The 21177-nt window shown below is 33.0% G+C and overlaps 2 protein-coding genes across 16 annotated transcripts in view; one reads left to right on the top strand and one right to left on the bottom strand.

Moving 5' to 3' along the window:
- LOC126701710 (probable LRR receptor-like serine/threonine-protein kinase At1g53430) overlaps nucleotides 1-16918 on the top strand; it is a 60158-nt gene extending 43240 nt beyond the window's left edge. For 2 of the 13 annotated variants that reach the window (XM_050400035.1, XM_050400032.1), the window contains exons 2-25: nucleotides 676-837; nucleotides 3147-3312; nucleotides 7124-7195; nucleotides 7780-7848; nucleotides 7958-8029; nucleotides 8113-8184; nucleotides 8838-8909; nucleotides 8993-9064; nucleotides 9173-9244; nucleotides 9343-9414; nucleotides 9518-9589; nucleotides 10776-10844; nucleotides 10985-11053; nucleotides 11227-11289; nucleotides 11457-11495; nucleotides 11592-11641; nucleotides 11756-12117; nucleotides 12280-12475; nucleotides 12553-12687; nucleotides 14265-14383; nucleotides 14514-14724; nucleotides 14838-15075; nucleotides 15757-15907; nucleotides 16142-16918. In XM_050400035.1, the coding sequence (XP_050255992.1) occupies nucleotides 711-837; nucleotides 3147-3312; nucleotides 7124-7195; nucleotides 7780-7848; nucleotides 7958-8029; nucleotides 8113-8184; nucleotides 8838-8909; nucleotides 8993-9064; nucleotides 9173-9244; nucleotides 9343-9414; nucleotides 9518-9589; nucleotides 10776-10844; nucleotides 10985-11053; nucleotides 11227-11289; nucleotides 11457-11495; nucleotides 11592-11641; nucleotides 11756-12117; nucleotides 12280-12475; nucleotides 12553-12687; nucleotides 14265-14383; nucleotides 14514-14724; nucleotides 14838-15075; nucleotides 15757-15907; nucleotides 16142-16555 (3054 nt within the window). In that variant the 5' untranslated portion in view covers nucleotides 676-710 and the 3' untranslated portion in view covers nucleotides 16556-16918. Of the gene's footprint in view, nucleotides 1-68; nucleotides 838-3146; nucleotides 3313-6210; nucleotides 6243-7123; nucleotides 7196-7779; nucleotides 7849-7957; nucleotides 8030-8112; nucleotides 8185-8837; nucleotides 8910-8992; nucleotides 9065-9172; nucleotides 9245-9342; nucleotides 9415-9517; nucleotides 9590-10775; nucleotides 10845-10984; nucleotides 11054-11226; nucleotides 11290-11456; nucleotides 11496-11591; nucleotides 11642-11755; nucleotides 12118-12279; nucleotides 12476-12552; nucleotides 12688-14264; nucleotides 14384-14513; nucleotides 14725-14837; nucleotides 15076-15756; nucleotides 15908-16141 lie in introns of those variants that run through there. The other 11 variants (XM_050400031.1, XM_050400028.1, XM_050400026.1 and 8 more) reach the window with 11 other exon arrangements.
- Nucleotides 1-21177, bottom strand: part of LOC126701711 (pentatricopeptide repeat-containing protein At1g74900, mitochondrial-like) — a 39323-nt gene that overhangs the window by 13354 nt on the left and 4792 nt on the right. The window contains exon 2 of one of the 3 annotated variants that reach the window (XM_050400037.1): nucleotides 19842-20227. The exons of the other annotated variants lie outside the window; for them this stretch is intronic. The gene's annotated coding sequence lies outside the window, so the exon portion shown is untranslated. Of the gene's footprint in view, nucleotides 1-19841; nucleotides 20228-21177 lie in introns of those variants that run through there. 3 annotated transcript variants of the gene reach the window in all.

Here is a 21177-nt window from a genome sequence, read left to right as displayed (position 1 = left end):
AAGAGTTTTCTGTATGCTAACGTGTCAATCGGGCACTTCATTTACGTAGGAGTTTTCTGTGAGTGAATTACCCATAGAAATCAAAATAGAATTGATTTTTTTCGCCCTTTTTCTAACCCAGGCGGTGCTATCATGGATACTAATAGGAACTGAACCATTATTGAGGATTGGAAACAAGACAAGTCAAAGGCTTTCTGTCAGTGTGCACTGCAGCCAACGCTTCCAAGATACAACCTAAAAGAGTACAAAATCCTCCTGACTTTCCAGCCTTTTTCTGAAGTTCCTAAAAGAGTAGGGAGTTTGGTCAGAGACTATAATAGTACAAAATCCTCCTCACTTTCCAGCCTCTTTCTGAAGTTCCTGATAGATTACTGTCAAATAGCTTCTTCTGCAGCTTCATTGTAAGATCGGCATACGAATTCCTTTGACCAACGGGTCCTCGAACCAACCTGTCCCCCCTTTCTTGGTAAGCGGTTTCTTTTCATTCGTTGATGCATTGATTCAAGGTAGTTGTAGCTTGCTTCCAAGTCCAAGCGCTAGCGGTAGAAGCTAGTAGCCAGAAGCGAAAATAATATAGTGACTAAAAGTGAATTTTCGCCCATTTTTTTTAACCCAGGCGGTGCCTTTTTCTTACTCTTTCCCTCCAGCCTCTATCTCTCTTCAATGTATTTATAGGTGTACCGTGGCAGTTTAAGTAGTAGTATTTTTATATGAGGAAAACGATGGGACTTGGGATTTCAGAATCCAAGGTTGTCTATGTTGTTGTTCTTGTCATTTTCGTTTTGAATTGCTTCACCCAGTTTGGAACGGACGCTCAAATTTTGCCACAAAATGAAGGTATGTACTTTCCCATATAACACTATTAGTCTCTAACTGAACAATTTGTTCTCCTCTGCATAATCTTTTATGTTTTGCTGTTTTCTTTTCCGTGAATACAATTTCTTGGGAATTGTGTTTGATTTTCGACCCTTCTTCTTATGCCAATTACTTGCAAGACTTTTCTGTGTTTTCTACTGGTAAAACAAATTAATCGAGTGAATTGCTCCTCGAATTTAATCGATTTGGATTTTAAATTTCTAGTGACTCAAGAATTCCATAGAAGGAAACTATTACGAAATTTTGGCATAAATGTTTCTGTTCTTTTCTTGAATTCTTGGATCACTAGAAATTTAAAATCCAAATAGATTAAATTCTTCTTCACTTTCAATGGATGGGCTCATCTCTTTCAAAAATTTTATGCCCTTAGAAGTGAGAACCAAAAAATGTTAATTATCAGCAATATGTCTATTGAATGAGATATGATCCTGGTCCCTATTACTGCTGCAACTTTTTTTTTTAATAAATTTTTTTAAGTCATTATGTAACCGTTAATATAACCATTCACATCTACTTTTTGAGTAATTCTACTTACACAATCGATTTTACAAAATTTTTACAAACTATTGTTGTAACTAATTTTTATTAGTTCTCGTCTGGTCCTGTCATTAACATTAATTTTTTTTATCTATTAATAACTACTCACCACATTAATAATTTTAAAAAAAATATTGTAAAATAGTTTGTAACTTTAACATTTTTCCTAATTTTATTGTAAAAATAATGTAAAATATTAAAAATAGTATGTGTTTATCGTATTACTTTTAATTTATTTAAATAAGTAATATTATCATTAAATAAATTTTTAATTTAATGTACACATTGATTTATTAGGAAAATTCAATCTATTTATGTAAGCTGGTTGGAGGAATGTTCAATATAATTAATAGAAGTAGGAAATATAATACTTCTACAGACGCAGACCTTTTTTTTTTTTTTTTTATAATTTCATAACTTGTTGACTTGTGTGAAGGTTGGACCTTTTTTGCATATATAGACTCACCACTTTTCGTCAGCCACTCACAATCACACAAATTAATAAGTTGTGAAATTGGATTTGGGAATGGTTATGTTATGTTGGTACCTAACCTTGTAGGAAATAATTTGGTTGGTTGGTGATATTAAATCAATTTAATTTTTTTTTTTTTTGGCTTGGATCACTTTAGATAACTTGAACTTGGCATCAATTAATTTGATTTTTGTTGACTTGACTAGATTTTGTTTGACGGGTATTAATTCCTTGTTTTCTCATTTATATTTTTTAATAAATGTAAGCTGTTTTAAATTTTCTTGCAATAAGAATCTGCTTGAAAATATAGCTTGATGTTCCAACCACTATTTTGACTATCATGCCCAACACGTATATCTTTTGGTCAGATCAGGAATTAAAAAAAATGTTATTCAATTTAGTTTTTGACAACGTGATATACTAATATGTCAAAGATTCGTTTGATTATTAAGCATGTTGGAATTGAAATCTGAAATGACACTAATTATTAGCTTAGTCTATAGAGAAGTTCTAGGACCACAATTTTTTCCACTTCCAATTTATATGGCAAATAATGATAGACTGCTTCACTTTTACATAGACTTGCCATTCACTATTGACCACTTAAGATAGTTGTGAGAAAGGATGTAAGAAAGGGTGTTACTATGTACATTTCATGTGGGTTTACTAAATAAAAAGAAACAATTACAATGTACCCACTCTTGTTTGATTCTATTACAATTTAGCATACAAACTTTTAATTATTACACAAACTTTCTCCTTTCAGAAATTGTAAATTTGGACAGAATCCCAATCAAAATGTAGCAATTCACTATATAAATTAAATTGTAATATGGTCAAACTATAAATTATGAATTGAAATTTACTCAAATAAAAATATGGTGTTTTAACTTTTACAAGAGTTAGATAAAAAAGAGGATCATACTTGGATTCTTTCTTTACTTTGGGACTCAGTGGATTACTTTCTTTTGGGACCTAGTGATATGCATGCATTCACAAAGACGGATGTGATTATTGAAGTATATGCACAGACGTTAGTTATCTAATTACTCACATGTCATATTGCTTCTTAGAAAACTGTGCTAAATAATATATGTTTTTTTTTTTTTTTTTTTTCAATAAGATGATTATAACAACTTTTTTGGCCTTTTTGTTTCCTTTTTCACTTGGATGTTCTCTAATTTGTTTTTTAATTTTTTTTTCTGTAACTTCCTTAATATGTATATAAATGCATATTACTAATTGACTTTGTATCTAACAGTGAAAGCTCTTGAAGCAATAAACTCAAAATTAAAAAACCTAAATTGGAAGATCAATGGAAATTTCTGCAGTACTAAGGAAAATTTCAAAAGAGACATTTCAGAAGACACGCTAAGCAATGTCACATGCAACTGTTCTCTCAACGGAGGCTGCAGCATCACACACATGTATGAGCTTTGTTTTTCTTTCACATTCTCCATATTTTTCTTGATAATAATGCACATAAAATGTTTACAAATATTTATTTATGCTGTTCATTTATAGCTAGATTCTAGAAAATAGTTTGCAAATATTTTAGCTTGATGCTTTACTATTGATATAATAATAGTAGTTGCTGACAAAAAATGGTAGGTTACACACAACTTGACCTTTAATTATCAATAATATTGCCTTTGGAATGAGATCATGAGGTCTTCTCTCCCCCTCACCAACTTCTCACCCTCCACCACCACCACAAACCTCTATACCATCTTCACAAATATTAGAGAACAAATTGCTGTTTGCTAGAGGGGGAACAACGCTAATGTGATCAGGCCAAAGCGGATATTGAGAGAATTATGTTGATCGAGGAAATTAGTTGGAGACAAAAATCTCAACTACTATGTTTGAAGGAAGGGGTAAAAATACAAAGTTCTTTAATAGACTTGCAAACTCTCATCGCCACAACAACATCATAGGGCGATTAGTGGTGGATAGGGGGAGATCACTAATTAGGATACCATCAAAGAGAAGATAGTGGATTTTTATAAGACTATTTATTCGGAGTCTAGAGTTCGTAGGCCTTTGTTGGATGGGATGATTTTTTTTTTTTTTTTTTTTTTACTGTTTTGGAAGACGATGTGTGTAGCTAGCTGGATAGATGTTTTATAGAGGATGAGGTGTTTGAGGTAGTATCCAATATGAATGAGGATAAAGCTCCAGTCCTGCTAGGTTCACGATGGCTTTTTTCCGATTTTGTTGGGGTATTTTGAAGGGAGATATTATGAAGGTATTTCATTATCTCCATGCTCATGGTAATTTTGAAAAATGTCTCAATGTTACCTTCATCACTCTCATCCCAAAAAAACTTGGGGCAGTGGAGACTAAGGATTTCTGGCCGATTTGTCTAATTATTAGGTTTATAAGATCCTGACAATGGTTTTGGCCATTAGGCTTGATAAAGTGGTGCTTGAGCCTCAAAATGCTTTTGTCAAAAAGCGACAGATTTTGAATTCACTGTTGATTGCCAATAAATGCTTAGATAGCCGCCTTAAATTAGGATTACCGAGAGTATTGTGCAGCAGACTTGGAGAAAGTGTATGATCATGTGCATTGGAATTTCTTGTTGTATATGCTTAGACGGTGTGGGTTTGGTGCTTAATGGAGGTAGTGGATATTCTCGTGTATTTCCACGGTTCCATTTTTGGTGCTTGTGAATGGTAGTCAGGGTGGATTCTTTGATAGTTCATGGGGATTGAGATAGGGAGACCCTTTATCCCCTCACTTGTTTGTTATTGTTATGCCCTTAGCCAGATGTTTGAGAGGGCTAGGATTGGCAACTTTGTTTCAGGTTTCTTGGTGGGCGGAAGTGCCTGGAAATGTTTAGAGATTTCTCATCTCCTCTTTGCAGAGAGTACTTTGATTTTTTGTGGAGTGGATCTAGAGCAAATTTGGCATTTGAAACTAGTTTTTGTTAGTTTTAGATTATTTTAGGTTTGAAGATAAATTTTGGGAAATCTAAATTGGTTCCAGTTGGTTATGCTCTCAATGTAGAAGCATTGGCTGGTATTTTTAGATGCAAAGTAGCTAAGCTACCTATGACCTATTTGGGTCTTTCCTTATTTGCAACTTTACGGCAAAAGAACTTTGGATTGGAATGTTGGAGAAAATGGAGCGGCGATTGGTTGATTATATCTTTCTTAGGGGGCTGTATAACTTTAATAAAGAGCACCTTTTCTAGCTTGCCTAACTTCTAATTATCTCTGTTTCCTATCCCGGTGAATATTGCTAGATGTATTGAATAATTACAAAGGGATTTTGTGTGGATAGGATTAGGAGATGAGTTTAAGTATCACTTGGTAAAGTAGAAGACTATTTGTGTACTAGTTCAAAATGGGGGATTGGGTGTTCGGGATTTGGTTTTATTTAACAAGTCTTTGTTGGGGAAATGATTGTGGAGATGGCTATGGAAAGGAATGCCTTGTGGAGAAGGGTTATTGATACTAAATATGGTAGCATGTTGGGTTGGTGTTCTCATAGGGTGTAGGGCCCTATAGGGTTGGTTTGTGAAATTATATCAAGAAGGGGTGGGATGATTTTTATCCTTGTATCATCTTTAAGATGGGGGATGGTTCTTCTATTAGATTTTGGCATGACCTTTGGTGTGAGGGACTTCCTTTGGAGAATATTTTCTTAGAGCTTTTCAATAGTGCTAGTAACAAGGAAGCTTCAATGGCTGAGTCGCTGTTGTCTTCCAGGGCACTTTCCATTGGAATATTAGTTTTATTCAGCTGGTTCAAGATTGGGAGTTAGAATTAGTTGCCTCTTTTGTGGACCTTACATATGTAGGTTCTTTGAGAAGGAATGGGGTGAATAAAATGTGCTAGAAATTTTCTCCTCAAGGTGTTTTTAACATTCTCTCTTATTATAAACCTTTACAACCTCTAATCACCTATTCTTTTGAAACTTTTTGCAAAAACCAAAGGTGCCTACAAAGGTCAGTTTCTTTATTTGGACAGCAGTGTTAGGGAAAATTTTAACTGTTGATAATTTAAGGAGGCAAAAACTGGTGGTGATGGATTGGTATTGCATATGTAAGAGGAACAGGTGGACTAGTGATCACTTCCTTCTTCATTGCCAATAGCTCAAGAGTCATGGAAAATGGTGTGATCCCTTTTTGGGGTTCATTGGGTCATGCCACATAGTGTTGTGGAACTTATAGCGAGTTGGTCAGGCAAGTTTAATAGACTCATAATTGCTTTGGAGCATGATCCCTCTTTGTCTTATGTAGGTCATATAGAGCGAAAGGAATAAACGTACTTTTGAAGGGGATGAAGATCAATTCATGAGTTGAAGCTCTTTTTCTTTCAGACTTTGTTTGAATGGGCAAATGCTTCGGGTGTTGTTACTTTCGTTTCTCTTCCTGATATGCTTGATATTTGTACTTTCATTGCTGTTTAGTGTTTTTTTTTTCTTTGTTGCCTCGTAGCACACTGCTTGTGTGCCTTTTTTCTTCTTTTTTTTTTTTCCTTATACTTTTTTCAATGAAGTTTATTACTTAGCAAAATATATATATATACACACACACATATATATATATATATATATATATTATGAAGTGGAGCCTATGTATTAAGAGATGGAAAAAAATTGGATTACCTAGTACTTAAGCCTGTATATATACTTGTTGCACATAAAATACACCATCACGCAACTGGATGGCAAAAACTTATTTTGATGGGAAATTTCTGGACTGAACTGATGCAGTGCATCCTAGCTTCCTGACTTGTTTATTCTAGTACTTGAGCTTTAGTAACAATTAACAAGCTTGTACTAGTTGTAACAAAGGTTATTTAGGATAAGCTAGGAGCCTAATTAGTTACATAGGAGCCTATTTATTTGCACAGGGGCCAGGAGCCTATGGCTTTAAACTAGCTAATAACATACATCCCTTATCTAACTATAAATAGGCAAGCAAGTGTAATCTGTATTTGGTTTAGATAATCCAATACAAGTGTAAACCGAGAAGTATTTTCCAAGAGTGTATCTATTGAAGAGTTGAAACACCCCTAGCCTACTTTAAGCAACTTAATCTTTCCTTTGTCCCTCCAACGAAGTTCCTAATCTCACCCACCATCATAAAGCTTCAATAGATTTAAATTAAATTTGAAAAGTTAATTAAACTGGTGGTCTCTGTATATGCTGATTCTTATTGCATTTAGTTTCTTATTCTCTCTGTCTCATTTATTTTTATGCATTTTTCTTTATTTGCTATGACAGTCAGCTGAAGCGTCTTAATCTAAGCGGAGTTCTACCAGCTGATTTTGGAAATCTTACTAATCTGCAAGAACTGTAAGAGAAACATTCGTGTTTTTCTGCATTTAAGAAGTTAATTAACCTCATCATATTATCATTTTTGCTGAATTTTCCATAGAGATTTTTTTATTATGAAGAGTAGTTATTGAGGTGTCTGCACATTCTTCATTTATTCTGTTCACTACCATATTTCTCATAGGGTTTCAGTTGGCTTTCTTAGAACTTGTAAAAATTAAGAGCATTACTTGTTATTAAATTAATGATGATATGGCTAACTACCATTAAAACAACAGAAACATTTAATTTCTATTGGATACTCAAAAACCAGCTAAGCGTATATTATTCTACCAGACAGGTTCGTATATATCTTCTAGATTTAGTTGCCCAGTCCAAGCACACACTGATGCACCATGCCAACCATATTGTATTAACCATGAAAAATACTTCTATGTTTTCTGAGTAGATATTCACATTAATACAATCATTAAGGATCTTGGTAAGCCTTTTCCAAACAATCTGTAGTCCATTTTATATAAATTTTGACTTCATCAAAGATTGGCCTTTTTGTCTTATGACCTCGAAATTGAGAAAGACCAAATGAATTTTCTTTCATTTAACAGTGATCTCACTTTCAACTACATCAATGGATCAATTCCTTCTAGTTTCTCTCGGCTCCCTCTTGTCAATCTGTAAGTTATTTTTTGCATTTGTATCTATGAGAGCCTTATTATTTGCCATATAGGTGTTGACCAAAGGGGTCAACAGGTTGGTCATTTCCTAACAGTTGGTATTCTGCAGGTCCCTTTCAGGAAACCGATTAAGTGGTGAAATTCCTAATGGAATTGGTGAGATTGGTTCACTTGAGGAGCTGTAAGTCTTGACATAGATTTTATTGCTCAATTAAAAGAAGAATGGTGTACAACCTGGGTTACAGTTTAAGTTGCATTTTATAGGGTTTTGGAAGCTAATCAGCTTGATGGACATCTCCCTGAAAACCTAGGAAATTTGAGCAACTTGAAGAGACTGTAAGACTTTTGCCTTTATTTTCCATTTTAATTTCTTCTTTGTATTTATTTTTTCTGTTTCTTTTTTTTTTCCTCTCCCTGGGAAATAATATTTCACTAATAATGCATTTTGGTTTAAAAAGCTGCAGTATCTTTTCTTCAAAAAAAAGTGTTTTATAATTCATAATGGGCAATGAAAACACACTGAGTAGAACCATGGAAGATAATTGCTAAATATGATGAGCTAATTCATTGATTTTAACAATATCCAGGGGTTTGTAATCTTTCCTTACATTTCTATTAACTCTACCAGTTTTTAACTTTTCTTCAGTTTGATACAGTTGTATGATTTTTAGGATGCAAATGCATTTTTTCAAGATAAATTCCTCAAACGAGCTGTTATTCATGTTCATGCAAAAGTATATCTCATTCGGATACTAGTATCTTTTTGTGTCTTCTCTGAGTTCAATGAAACTGAAGATTGTATTGGTCATTCATTTTGGATATTTCAAGTTTGAACTCATAGCTGTATGGATGGCTATCTTGCTTTTGATGTCATTGTGACTATGCCTTACATAGAGTATCTATATCAGCACCTTGTTTTATAGGTTTCCACAATAATTTGCTGCCTTGCCTCATGGAAATGCATTACCGAATATTTCTTTATCTTGCAGTGTTCTTAGTGCAAACAATTTTACGGGCACAATACCAGAAACGTTTGGAAAATTAACGAACTTAACTGAGTTGTAAGTAATTCAATTTGACATGATTAGTTGGACATATAGCTTTTAGAATACCAAAATTCCTAAACTTGAGATACTGCCTGCAGTAGGATAGATGGGACTGCAATATCAGGGAAGATACCTGGTTTTATTGGGAACTGGAGAAAACTTCATAGACTGTAAGTATTGTACTTAATTAATTTTATCTGCCATTTTTTTCCTCTTGGAGTTTTGACTTCAAAACCTTTTTTTTTTTGGTTATCTAAGGAAATATTAATCACTTGCAGTTATATGCAAGGCACGTTCATGGAGGGCCCCATCCCTGGCACCATATCCCTGTTGTCAAATTTAACTCAGCTGTGAGTGCATGCTCCTTAGGCGGTCTTATACATTGGTACAAAATGTGAAATGTACGAAGATGGCACAAATGATTTTTCTAATCTTTCATGTTTGTCAGGATGATATCTGATTTGAAAGGATTGAGTATTGGATTTCCTAATTTGAAGGATTTGAAAAAGTTAGAATATTTGTAAGTTATATTTTTTACTTGTTTTCTTGCAACAAATAATCCTATGTAATTAACTTTTCAGTTTTGTTAACTTTCTGATTTTTGTCTTATTCCTGTGCCTCAGGGTTCTAAGAAATTGCTTAATCACTGATTCAATCCCAGGTTACATCAGAGGCTTAGAATCTTTGGAGCGATTGTAAGTTTCTTAAAATGGGTATACTCATAGAGACATTTTACTTGGGAATTTCTTTTTCTATTTCTAGTTTGATTTCTTTTTTATGTTCTGGCTTCTGTTATTATGAGACATCTTATATGGTTTATTCTAACAAGTGTTATGAAGTGACTTGAGATGAACAAAATGGAGTTTCAATTTGTTGTTCAAGTTGTTATTGATTGTCAACACTATTGTTCATTATTTTGAGATGATTGACTGCTACCAACATATAAACTTCGAGATTTTTATTCAATGAAAGAGAGGTCGGACGGCATATGGATATCTGACATAGGTTCAATTCTATCAATAGGGAATTGAACACTTTTTTCCGTACTTATAGGGAAACCAAACACATAAAGGAATAAAGCATCACATTATTTCTAATATCTGCCTACTAATTAATCGACCAAACTTAGTGACATTTATCCTCTTTCCATGATAGAGGTTGGTTTGGGATTAACTTCTTGTTGATGTAATATGAGGGATTAAGCATGTTAAGATTACTCTTTCTTCTTCTTCAACCACCCCCCCCCCCCCACCCTCAGTCCTTTTGTTCTTAGAGAAAGGAAAAAGGGTTGCTTGATTTATTTGCAATTATTTTGTATGCTATTTTTAGCAAGAAAGTTTCTTATTCTCATAAAAAGGAATCATGTAGCTGAAATTGAAATCGTTCTCTCTTTTAAAACTAGGCTAACTTTACCGCAATTTATCTATTTTATTCTTTATTCTCTCTCTCTCTCTCTCTCATTGAACTTTTCTTTCCAATATTTTTGCTTCTTGTTTCTCATTATGTTATCCATGGATAGAATATTTTATTCTGAGGACTTCAAGATACTAGATGGACTTGTGGTGATCCAGTGGCAATTGAATAATTTCAATTCAATAAATTCCACTGTTTATGCATTTTATTTTGAAATCTGCCTATTGCCTATATGTCACTGAATGAATGGTAATTTTTCTCAACATTTAATGGGAAAGAAGTGTAATATTTACTACTAAACTTTGTGCTGATGACTTTATTTCTGCTAGAAACTGCATTTTGGAGTATCAAATTTTGCCTGAATATTATAGTACAACAAAATAAAATATAAATCTTGTTTAATGAATTGAATTCCATTTTCTGTAATTTATATAGTTTTGATAATATGAAAATTTTATTTTCTTGTAGAGACCTAAGCTTCAATAATTTGAGTGGTCCAATTCCAGACACATTTTGGAATCCAGAGCTAAATTACATGTATGGCACAGAGCAAAAATTAGTTCAATTTCGCAATGTTTTATGTTTAATTTATTTCTCAAATTGTCCCTGTTTGGATCCTTCACTGTGACTACTCATTTGGCAGGAAAAGACATGACACAAACATTTTATGGATGTAGGTACTTAACCAACAACTCATTAAGTGGAGAAGTGCCAAATTGGGTATTGGAGTACACAAAAAGTTATTGGTAGGTCTAATTTAACTCCAGAATCTTTATTTCATTAGGCTCTAAATTTGTCAATGCACTTGTTTTTAATTGTGAGATCTTGTGTGTCATGTGTTTGAACTGTGAGCTTTTTGAATTCTCATTCTTTCCCAGTTAAGAATTTTTTCATAATGTCATGATGAAATGTATTGCAGGGATATATCTTACAACAATTTTTCAGGGTCACCTCAGATTAATTGTGAGACACGGTCACATGTGTAAGTTTCTTCTGTATTAATCACTTTTGTAGTCAAAGCTTTTCCTAAAAAGGATGGAAAAAAAAATCACTATTAATCCCTCTTATATCAATGCTAAGTAAAATGTAAAAATGACTAACATATTCATTGTCTTGTATTGCCAACAATGTATCTTTATTATGAAACAGGAATTTGGTTTCCAGTTATTCATCTGTGGAGAGCAACCCGTAAGTTTTTTAACTTCCTAAGACACATTTACTCTGCCTGCTCAAAATGCATCAAAACAAAATTATTTGATTGGACCTAAACTTTTCAAATTCTAGAATTCCTTGGTGCTTGAAGAAGGGCCTTCCCTGTTCGAAAAAACCAAAACGTAAGTAAAGATACATATCAGATTGTGCTTTTATGAACTTTAAGAGTTTACTATTGAAGTTATTTTTGACACTTATGGAACTTTTGTATCACACACTTACTCTTATATCTGCAGATTACTCCTTGTTTATTAATTGTGGAGGAGAAATAGAAAAATTTGAGGGGAATGAATATGAACCGGACATAAATCCAGATGGGCGATCACAATTTAGTTCTATTTCTGAAGAATGGGGTTATAGCAGCACAGGGGTCTTCATGGACAAGGACTCTGCTCCATACCGTGCACAGAATACATTTTCTCTGAATGTGACTGGTATCTATGAGACAGCTCGAGTTGCCCCTTTATCACTTAGGTACTATGGCCTTTGCTTGCAAAAGGGAAGTTACAAAGTAAAGCTCCACTTTGCTGAAATAATGTTCTCTAATGACCAGACATTTAGCAGCCTGGGGAGGCGCATATTTAATGTCTCAATTCAAGTGAGTTGACGGAGGATTTTCATGATTAAAATATAGCTTGTTATATGATGCCTTCCAAGATTTTCTTGTTTTGAAAAGAGAAAGGATGTTCATCTTCCCGCTGGGGCTTGCAAAGTTTTAATTTGACATTTCCTTTTCCTTTTTAATTTTTATTTTTTCCAGGGAAAGTTGGAGTTGAAGGATTTCAACATTGTGGAGGAAGCTCGAGGTGTTGGTATACCCATCATTAAGGAATTTGATGTTCTTGTAAGTGGTAGCACTCTGGAGATTCATTTTTACTGGGCAGGGAAAGGAACTACTTCCATTCCTGTCAAAGGTGTCTATGGACCTCTTATATCTGCCATTGAAGTGATACCAAGTAAGTTTTCCTGCAATTTAGGATTTCTACCTTTTTTGTCATTAACTTGCATGTACGTGATTCCTCTCCTTTTATAGACTTTGATGTTGGCGGGGGCCTATCGGTTGGAGCTATTGTTGGCATTGTACTTGCATCATGTGTGATCCTTGTATTGATTTTGGTGTTTCTTCGGATGAAGGGTTACCTAGGGAAGAAAGTCCTTGAAGATAAAGGTAAGATCAATCATATTTTTTTTAATAAAAAAAAGATGTGGAGAAAGTACCGTCTAGGGACTTTTTGATGGTTACAAATTGCAAGTTGGAGATAGAATAAGATGTGTCTATGCTTTTTTTTTTTTTTTTGTCATTAGCAGTTCATGGTCATTAATTACTCTCACTCATACATGCACTCACATATACACTACATAGATAAATGCTCCGGGATCTTTTTCTGTAGCTTTGGCATTCAAGCCAATCCACCACCTACTCTCTCTCTCTCTCTCTCCACACACACACACCCCAAAATACTAGATCTAGTGCCATAACAGATTTGACTCCCTGAAACACTGTTTCTATATAAGAATGATAAATCATATATCAAACTACTGTATTGGAAAAATTGGGTAATATCATATAGCTTTGCTTCAGCTAAGTTCATGAGTTGAGGATAAGCAAACTCGAACCAATAACATCCACCACATGGTAAATTGCTGCCACTTAGGCCCCCGACTAATTCTACCATAGAAGCCAATGATAGACAATAACTGCCCCTGAACACAACTTACAACTTTCATCGTATTGTGCTCTCCTAAGAGAAACTCTTCTCAAAATCTCAAAAAATGGTGTTGAGTTGGAATCCCATTTTAACTGAGGATTCTTGTGGTTCCAGAGGATCCAATTACAGGAAAAAATCATAGAACACTTTGCTCCTTAATGGTAATATTGACTAATAGAAGGTTCAGCTCTTTTAGCAATGCAGAAGGGCAACACTAGGCATAGGCATTGTACATTGCAATGATTAATTTATCGTGGGATCCTCATTCTCATTTCAATTTATATTTGGTATTGCCTATTCACAACTATAAGTGTTTTTTGATATGATACATTGAGAAGATGATGCAAAATCAACACTTGGCTAAGATTCATAATCAACTGTATTTTGGTTTAATCAATCTTTAACGTTCCAATAGAAAGACATGGTGATCCTTCTTTTTTATGGATGTGTGCTTTTCTACGTTCTTATCACTATTTACCTTGTAGAAATACATTTTATCATAGCAAAAGTATTGTTTTCATTCAAAAGTTTTCTTCAAGTTTGTTTTTTGTCCCTAATCTATTTAAAACATTACACATTATGTCTTTCCATCCACTCTTGTTTTTATCATATTTGTCTAACTCGGTGGTACTATTTTTAGCATTAGAGAATTTGAGATGTTTGACCTTGGCCATTACATTCAAGCAAAAAAAAAAAAAAAAAAAAAAAAAGGGAGGAAAAGGACACAAACTCAAGGTGAACATGCGGTATGAAACTATCGGTTAATAGCATTGTATGAAAGATATTTTTAAAGAGGAAAAGGTAATTTTATTCAGTAGTAGTTAAGGGACAAAAATAAATCATCTTAAAATTTAAGGTCGAAAGTGTAACGTTTCAATAGTTTAGGGACAAAAAAATAACTTATTAAAGTTTATGGGCGAAAAACGAACTTCATGGAAACTTTTGTAATGAAAACAATATGTTTGCCTTTTATCATCTATCCTTTCTATTATTCTCTCTCTTGGAAATTTTCTAACTTTTTTTTATCTCATTACAGAACTACGTGGTCTAGATTTACAAACAGGTTATTTTACTCTAAGACATATTAAGGCTGCCACTGGGAACTTTGACCCTGCAAATAAGATAGGTGAAGGAGGCTTTGGCCCAGTTTACAAGGTAATTATGGATTATTGATATTTATTATTGGCAGGTGTTAATCCTAGCAACATTTTGGCCATGTCACTAGTGTGAGTACTAATGCAAGATAGTAAAAATATGATTATGAAATTGCTTTTCTTGTTCTTAGGGTGTACTATCAGATGGTGCTTTAATTGCTGTTAAGCAGCTATCCTCCAAATCGAAGCAAGGGAACCGTGAATTTGTTACTGAGATAGGCATGATATCTGCATTGCAACATCCAAATCTTGTGAGGCTTTATGGATGTTGTATTGAAGGAAACCAGTTGTTACTAATATATGAATACATGGAAAACAACAGTCTTGCCCGTGCACTTTTTGGTAAGTCCTTCACTATCATCCACCTTTTATATATATATATATATATATATATATATATATATCAAGAGTAAGACTTATTGTTGAAAACTCTCTCCCTTGGATTCCAATTTTAGGTCGTGAGGAGCACCTGCTACATTTGGATTGGCCAACGAGGAGGAAGATATGCTTGGGAATAGCTGGGGGGTTAGCTTATCTTCATGAGGAATCAAGGTTGAAAATTGTTCACAGAGACATAAAGGCAACAAATGTGCTCCTTGATAAGGATCTAAACGCCAAGATATCTGACTTTGGTTTAGCTAAGCTTGATGAAGGAGAGCAGACGCATATTAGTACACGAATAGCCGGAACAATGTGAGTTCTCTTTCTCTCTCTTTCTCTCTCTCTCCACCTTTATTTAGCTTCTTGAAATACAACTAGTTTTTGGTATAATAAATTTTAACATAGGTAGTGCAAACAATACAAATAATTCTGTGGACAGAGTGTCTCTCCAAATTGGGTTAGAGGAAAGTTCCTCCAACCCACTATGTGGCAACATGAAAAACTATCCATGAGTACTTTTAGTTACATAAATTATTTAATATTCACGTGACTTGTTTATATTATTTAATGAATCATGTGATTTAACACACGTAGATAGTCATTTTATACAACCATGTAGTAAGTTGAAAGAGATTTCTCCAACTTGATTTGGAGAGAAATTTTGTCCATTATTTCTTGTTAAAAAAAAATGATACCAAATGCTCAAAAACTCACTTTTTGTGGGGTCAGAGAGAGCACTTTGGATTTAATATATAATGTGTATAATAAGACTTAACCAACAATGACTCAGAATTTTTATTTTGCCATTTAATATTGTAGCAGTGTTGTGATACAATACGTTGCACTTTCATTTTTATATTGTCTAATATGAGAGTAGAAAACCTTACACTTATATTTAGAAAATGTTTTAGATGTTTTTGTAATGGGATATTAGAAAGCCTCTCTTAGCTGGCACACATACTCACTATTCTAGTGCCATCTGTTTTTCTTCAGAGGTTATATGGCTCCTGAGTATGCAATGAGGGGTTACTTGACCGATAAAGCAGATGTTTATAGCTTTGGAGTAGTAGTTTTGGAGATTGTTAGTGGGAAAAGCAACACCAATTACAGGCCAAAGGAGGAGTTTGTTTATCTTCTGGACTGGGTAAATATTTATGCCATTCTTAGAGGATCCTTTTTTGTTAACAATTGTTACTGTTATATTTTCTTTACAGTGAATAAAAGGTAGGTTGCGTAATTTGGAAAGATACAGAAATTCTTTTCTATCTTGTATATACATTAATACACTTTCATGCTTATCATCTTCTCTACTTACCAACTTGGCAAGTATGCATGACATCATGAATGTTTATCTTTGCTCTTTTACATGTAATTGAAGGCCTATGTCTTACAAGAGCAAGGAAACCTACTCGAACTTGTGGATCCAAGGCTTGGTTCAAGCTACTCCTCTGAAGAGGCAATGAGGATGCTCAGCTTGGCTCTTTTATGCACCAACCCCTCTCCCACTCTCAGACCATCAATGTCTTCCGTAGTAAGTATGATTGAAGGAAAATGTGCGATTCAAGCACCAATAATAAAGCGCAGTGAAACAAACCTGGATCCAAGGTTTAAAGCTTTTGAGAAGCTTTCACACGACAGCCAAACACATGTGAGCTCCACTTTTTTGCATGACAGTCAAACGCAGAGAGACATGTCAATGAACGGGCCATGGATTGATTCCTCTTTTTCTGTCCAAAGTAAGGATGAGATTAGCGAAGACCATATCAAGCAAGCTTCTTCAGGATCTTTATGACGTAAATTTAGAGTGATTGATGAATAGAGAAAAATACACAGGATTTTTTCCCCAATCAAATTGAATTCTTGGATTTGGCTCGACTGGGATTAGATTCTCTCTTATTTATAGATGGATGGACGTGATACATTATCTAATATATAAACATGTAATTTGCTAGTCAGTAAATCGGGTAATTAAAAAAAAATTATGAACTTTTTTCTCTGTTTTAAGAATTTATTATAATTATTTGTATGTAGAACAATTTTGGACTAGGATGTCCAACAATTTGAACAACTAGTCGATGTTCCGTGCGATGCATGAGTACCGTATAAATTTATTTTAAAAATATTTTATAAAAAACTATATATTTTTTACATGAAACTATCTTTATAACCATGCATAATACTTATTATTAATATTGCTTCCTTTACCTTTGCTCCCAACCATGAGTTACCTTCCTTCTTAGATTGAAGCTTCTCAATCCAAATTTCTCTCCCTTGGCAACTCAATGCTCCAATGAACAACTTGTTATCATCATAAATCAAAACTCCTGCTTTTGCTTTATTCTTTCAAAATAGCTCTATCAAAGTTTATTTTGAAGGACAACTTTTAAGGAGGTTGTTATTTATAGTTGATTGGACAAATATGTATAGACAAATAATTAGATTACCCAATCCATTGAATTTGACTCTTACAATTCTACATTGAACTTAGTTCTTGAAGGACAGCTCTTAAGGATGTTGATATTTATGCTTAACTGGTTAAATGTGTAGAGACAAATAATCATATTATATCCAATCCATTGAATCTAACTCTTGCATTCTACATTGAACTTTGTTCTTATGCAGAAAAAAGTAAATTGAAAAGTTATCATTGACTCTATCTAACGCACTTGAAGTAATAAAAGCATATTAAAGATTTAAGTTGTTTGGCTAATTTAAAACATCAACCCATTGTTTGGAATACAATGGGAAGAGCATAATTTTTGTTATACTCTTGATTGCATGTGTATCAATTGTTGCCGTAGAAACTAAATATGAGCAAGCTAATATCATAATTCAAACTGATAGTAAAAAATAAAAATAAATAAAAACATTTTTGAATATGGCTTAATGCATTCTCACATTCATGGAATGACAAATCAATAGATACTAAGTTAACTGATCACACTAATTGTATTTTTAATCCATTGGAGTATGTTGCAAACTTGCAATAACATAAGCGCTTGTTTAGTGGCGGCTCCAAAAATTTTTTCTAGGGGGGTCAATATTGGTGGAGCCAAAAATTTATTGGCAAAGGGTAGGCGCAAGTGAAAAAAAAAATAAGATGATTAATTGTTGTTTTTGTTTTTTCTATATATACAACTTCCAAGTTCTAAAAAATTATTAACAGTTTAAAGATCGTTAAGAATCTTAAGACAACAATCATTGGATGCATAAACAAATAGAATTAAATAACTAATTATACATTTTTTTATCAAATTAGTAATAACTTATTATATTTATAAATTATATCAATTGAATAACAAAATAGAATAAATAAGAATAGTAGAGTATTCTAAACACGTTACCTATATATAAAAAAAAGAATAGTAACACGGTTAGGAGTAGGGCTAGGAGTAACTGTGAAACTAAGAAAAATAATACTCCAGTAATAAATTTTTGCTTTTGAAGTGTATGGTTTTATAAATATACACATGGTCACTCTTTTGGAATTGGAGTAAGCAGTAAAAGATTTCTTAGGCTTAGAAATGTGTAGAGCACTTATCAAACTACTTGATTGAACATTGAGAAAAACTAAGACAACATAAAAACTAAGGATCATGTTCAAGCTTATTTCAATTAAGCTTAACCAAAAATTTAAAGTCAGGGTGTTCATATTTTTGTTGTAGGGGTCAAAACAAGATTTTTTTTTTAAAAAAAATTATATATAATTTTCTTTTTGGGGGGGGGGGGGGGGGGGCAGGTCAGGGGGTTCATTTGAACCCCCTGGGCTGCTCTTGGAGCCGCCCTTGCGCTTGTTGAATAAAATCCCTCTAATAAAACAACTTACATATCTCAAGATATGACACTACCAAGCTGCCCTTGATGGTTCTTCCTGCCAAAATCAATCTTGAGCACAAAAACTATACATTAAAATTATTAGTTACAATGTAAAAAGATTATATTGCATGCATTTTATATATTTTTAAGAAATGCTTTTTTAAATTGTTCTTGGCCATTTAGTAACTTTAGCTTAATGAGGTAAATGTCAGCATACTTAATTTATTTATAGTAGATTATGTTTGTGTAGTTTTGCCTCAAACATGTATCTTTTTGCAATCATCAAAGTGTTCATGATGGCTAAAACTTTTTAAACCTAAAATGAAAATGAAGCACATAACAACCTCAATTTTAATATATCTTTACGAAAGTTACTCTTTTGAATGTATAAGATCAACCAACAAACACTAGAATTAAATTGTGTATAATGAAATTGAAGCATTGGCTTAACACCTATACTAACTTGAAAAACCAAAAGGGAAAAAGACCAAGAAAACAACAATGACGCTCATTCCATTGAAGTTGAAAGATAGATCCTTCTACACATATTGAATACATTGATGAGTTTAGAAAGTTTTATATCTATCAAAAACAAAATGTAGAAACAAAAATAATTAGAAAACCCCCCATAAGTTTGTTATGCTTAAAATTAACCCAAAAAAAAAGAAAACTAAATTTTGACAATCTTAATCCATTAGCAGAACTTAATAAAAATCATAATTAGCAAATAAAAAATGGCATAAAGAGCATCTTATTATATGACTATATTACTTTATAGAGCCCCAAGCTCCAAAAGCCCATAAGAATGATAATTAGCAAAAGAAAAGTATAGGTAAGTGAAAGAGCTTTTAAGTATCAATTTTAAAAAAAAATTGCCATATAGAACCACGACCATTATGACATGAAGCAAGGCTTAATCATGAGAATAGCTCAAGTACACAAATTGGCAAGATTATAAATGTTATTATTAATAGATAAAAATGTAATGATGGTGGTGTTCTTATATGAGAATTAGTAATAGTTTTTTAAATAAAATTATTATGAAAAAAATTATAAAATTATTTATAAAAAATGAAAAATTTTCAAAGCCAACATTTTTTTTCACTCTTTTTATATTTATTTTTCTCCTTAAAAAAAATCAAACAAACAATTGGCTTTTTGGTCAATATTAATTAAAAAAAAGTAGATATTCCATTCATTAATGTCATTATAAAAAGCATATTTTTTTAATAATAATAATAAAAATAAATTGTTTATACAAATTAACCAAATTTCAACAATTGATACACACATTTACAAATCAGCAAGCTTATTTGCAAATTATAACAAATAGAGCAAGTTGCAGCACAACTCAATAGAATTAAAGGTGATAAATTGCTGAGACTCGCAACAATTGAGGCAAAATACACAATAGGACTATTTAGCTACAATACACTGGAAAGTACCATTGCATTAGAGAACAATAAGTATTGAAGGAGGAATTCCAATTCAAAAATGCAGATTAAAGCTGTGAAGCAACAAACAACTTCCTCCCAACAAAAAGCTATTGCAACAACTTCATCCTCACTTATTCCTTCATTGTCTTTGGAATTAATGAGCTCATTAACATTGGTTGTCAAGCATCCTGATCATCCTCTCAAGCCAAAACCTAAGACATAGGCCACGTGTAAACTCGGTTACAACAACCACAAAAAAGGATAGAAAAAAATCTAATTGTCAATAGATTTATTCAAAGAATTGTGTACGCAAATATATATATTTCAATAAACTTGAGCTAACAGATCTTTGGATAATATAAATTTAACAAAAGAATTTTAACCAAGATATATCAGTCAAATGCTTGTTTGGGATGTAAATATGATTTGAGATTTTCATTGTTTCTTTAGATATTTTAGCAATTTCGTTAAGAAAATCAACAAGATACAAAATTTTGACAGCAAAGACATAACATCATCACATTCGGAACAACAAAGCCCACAAACTCAATCTAGAGAACTAAGCCATATCAGCTTTACGAATCACATACTTGAAACAACAAAACCTACAGACCCAGTCTAGACAACTAAGCCATTTATATTAGCTTTAAAATGCATCCAATAGCTAAGAGTCTGTAACAAACCAAAAAATCATTGAGCAACAAAGTCAACAAACTCAATCTATACATCTGAAATAGAATTAAGTGCCACAACGTTGAATCAACAACATAAATGAGAAATAAACACAAAGCACATAATCATTGATATGTGTGTGTGTGTGTGTGTGTGTGTATTAAAAAGGAACATATTAAGTCTGTAGGCTTCAGCTTTCTAGTCTCATTCAAACTCCTCCGTAATATACCATAACAAATGAACATATATGAGTGGCAGTTTCAACTAATTTCAAAATAAGCTTATTCAAATGGTTCATACCATTCAGTTAATTCATGAGTCTCATTCAAACTCCTCCGCAATATACTATAACAAATGAACATATATGAGTGGCGTTTCAGCTAATTTCAAAATAAGCTTATTCAAGTGGTGCATACCCTTTAAGCTAATTTATGAGTGGCAGATATCAGTGTCAAAATACATTGGAGCAAATTAAGGTGCACATGGTGAA

The sequence above is a fragment of the Quercus robur genome, chromosome 10, assembly GCF_932294415.1.
Source record: "Quercus robur chromosome 10, dhQueRobu3.1, whole genome shotgun sequence".
Lineage (NCBI taxonomy): Eukaryota > Viridiplantae > Streptophyta > Magnoliopsida > Fagales > Fagaceae > Quercus > Quercus robur.
Note: the sequence above shows the minus strand (reverse complement) of the source record. Positions and strands in the feature narration are given on the sequence as shown.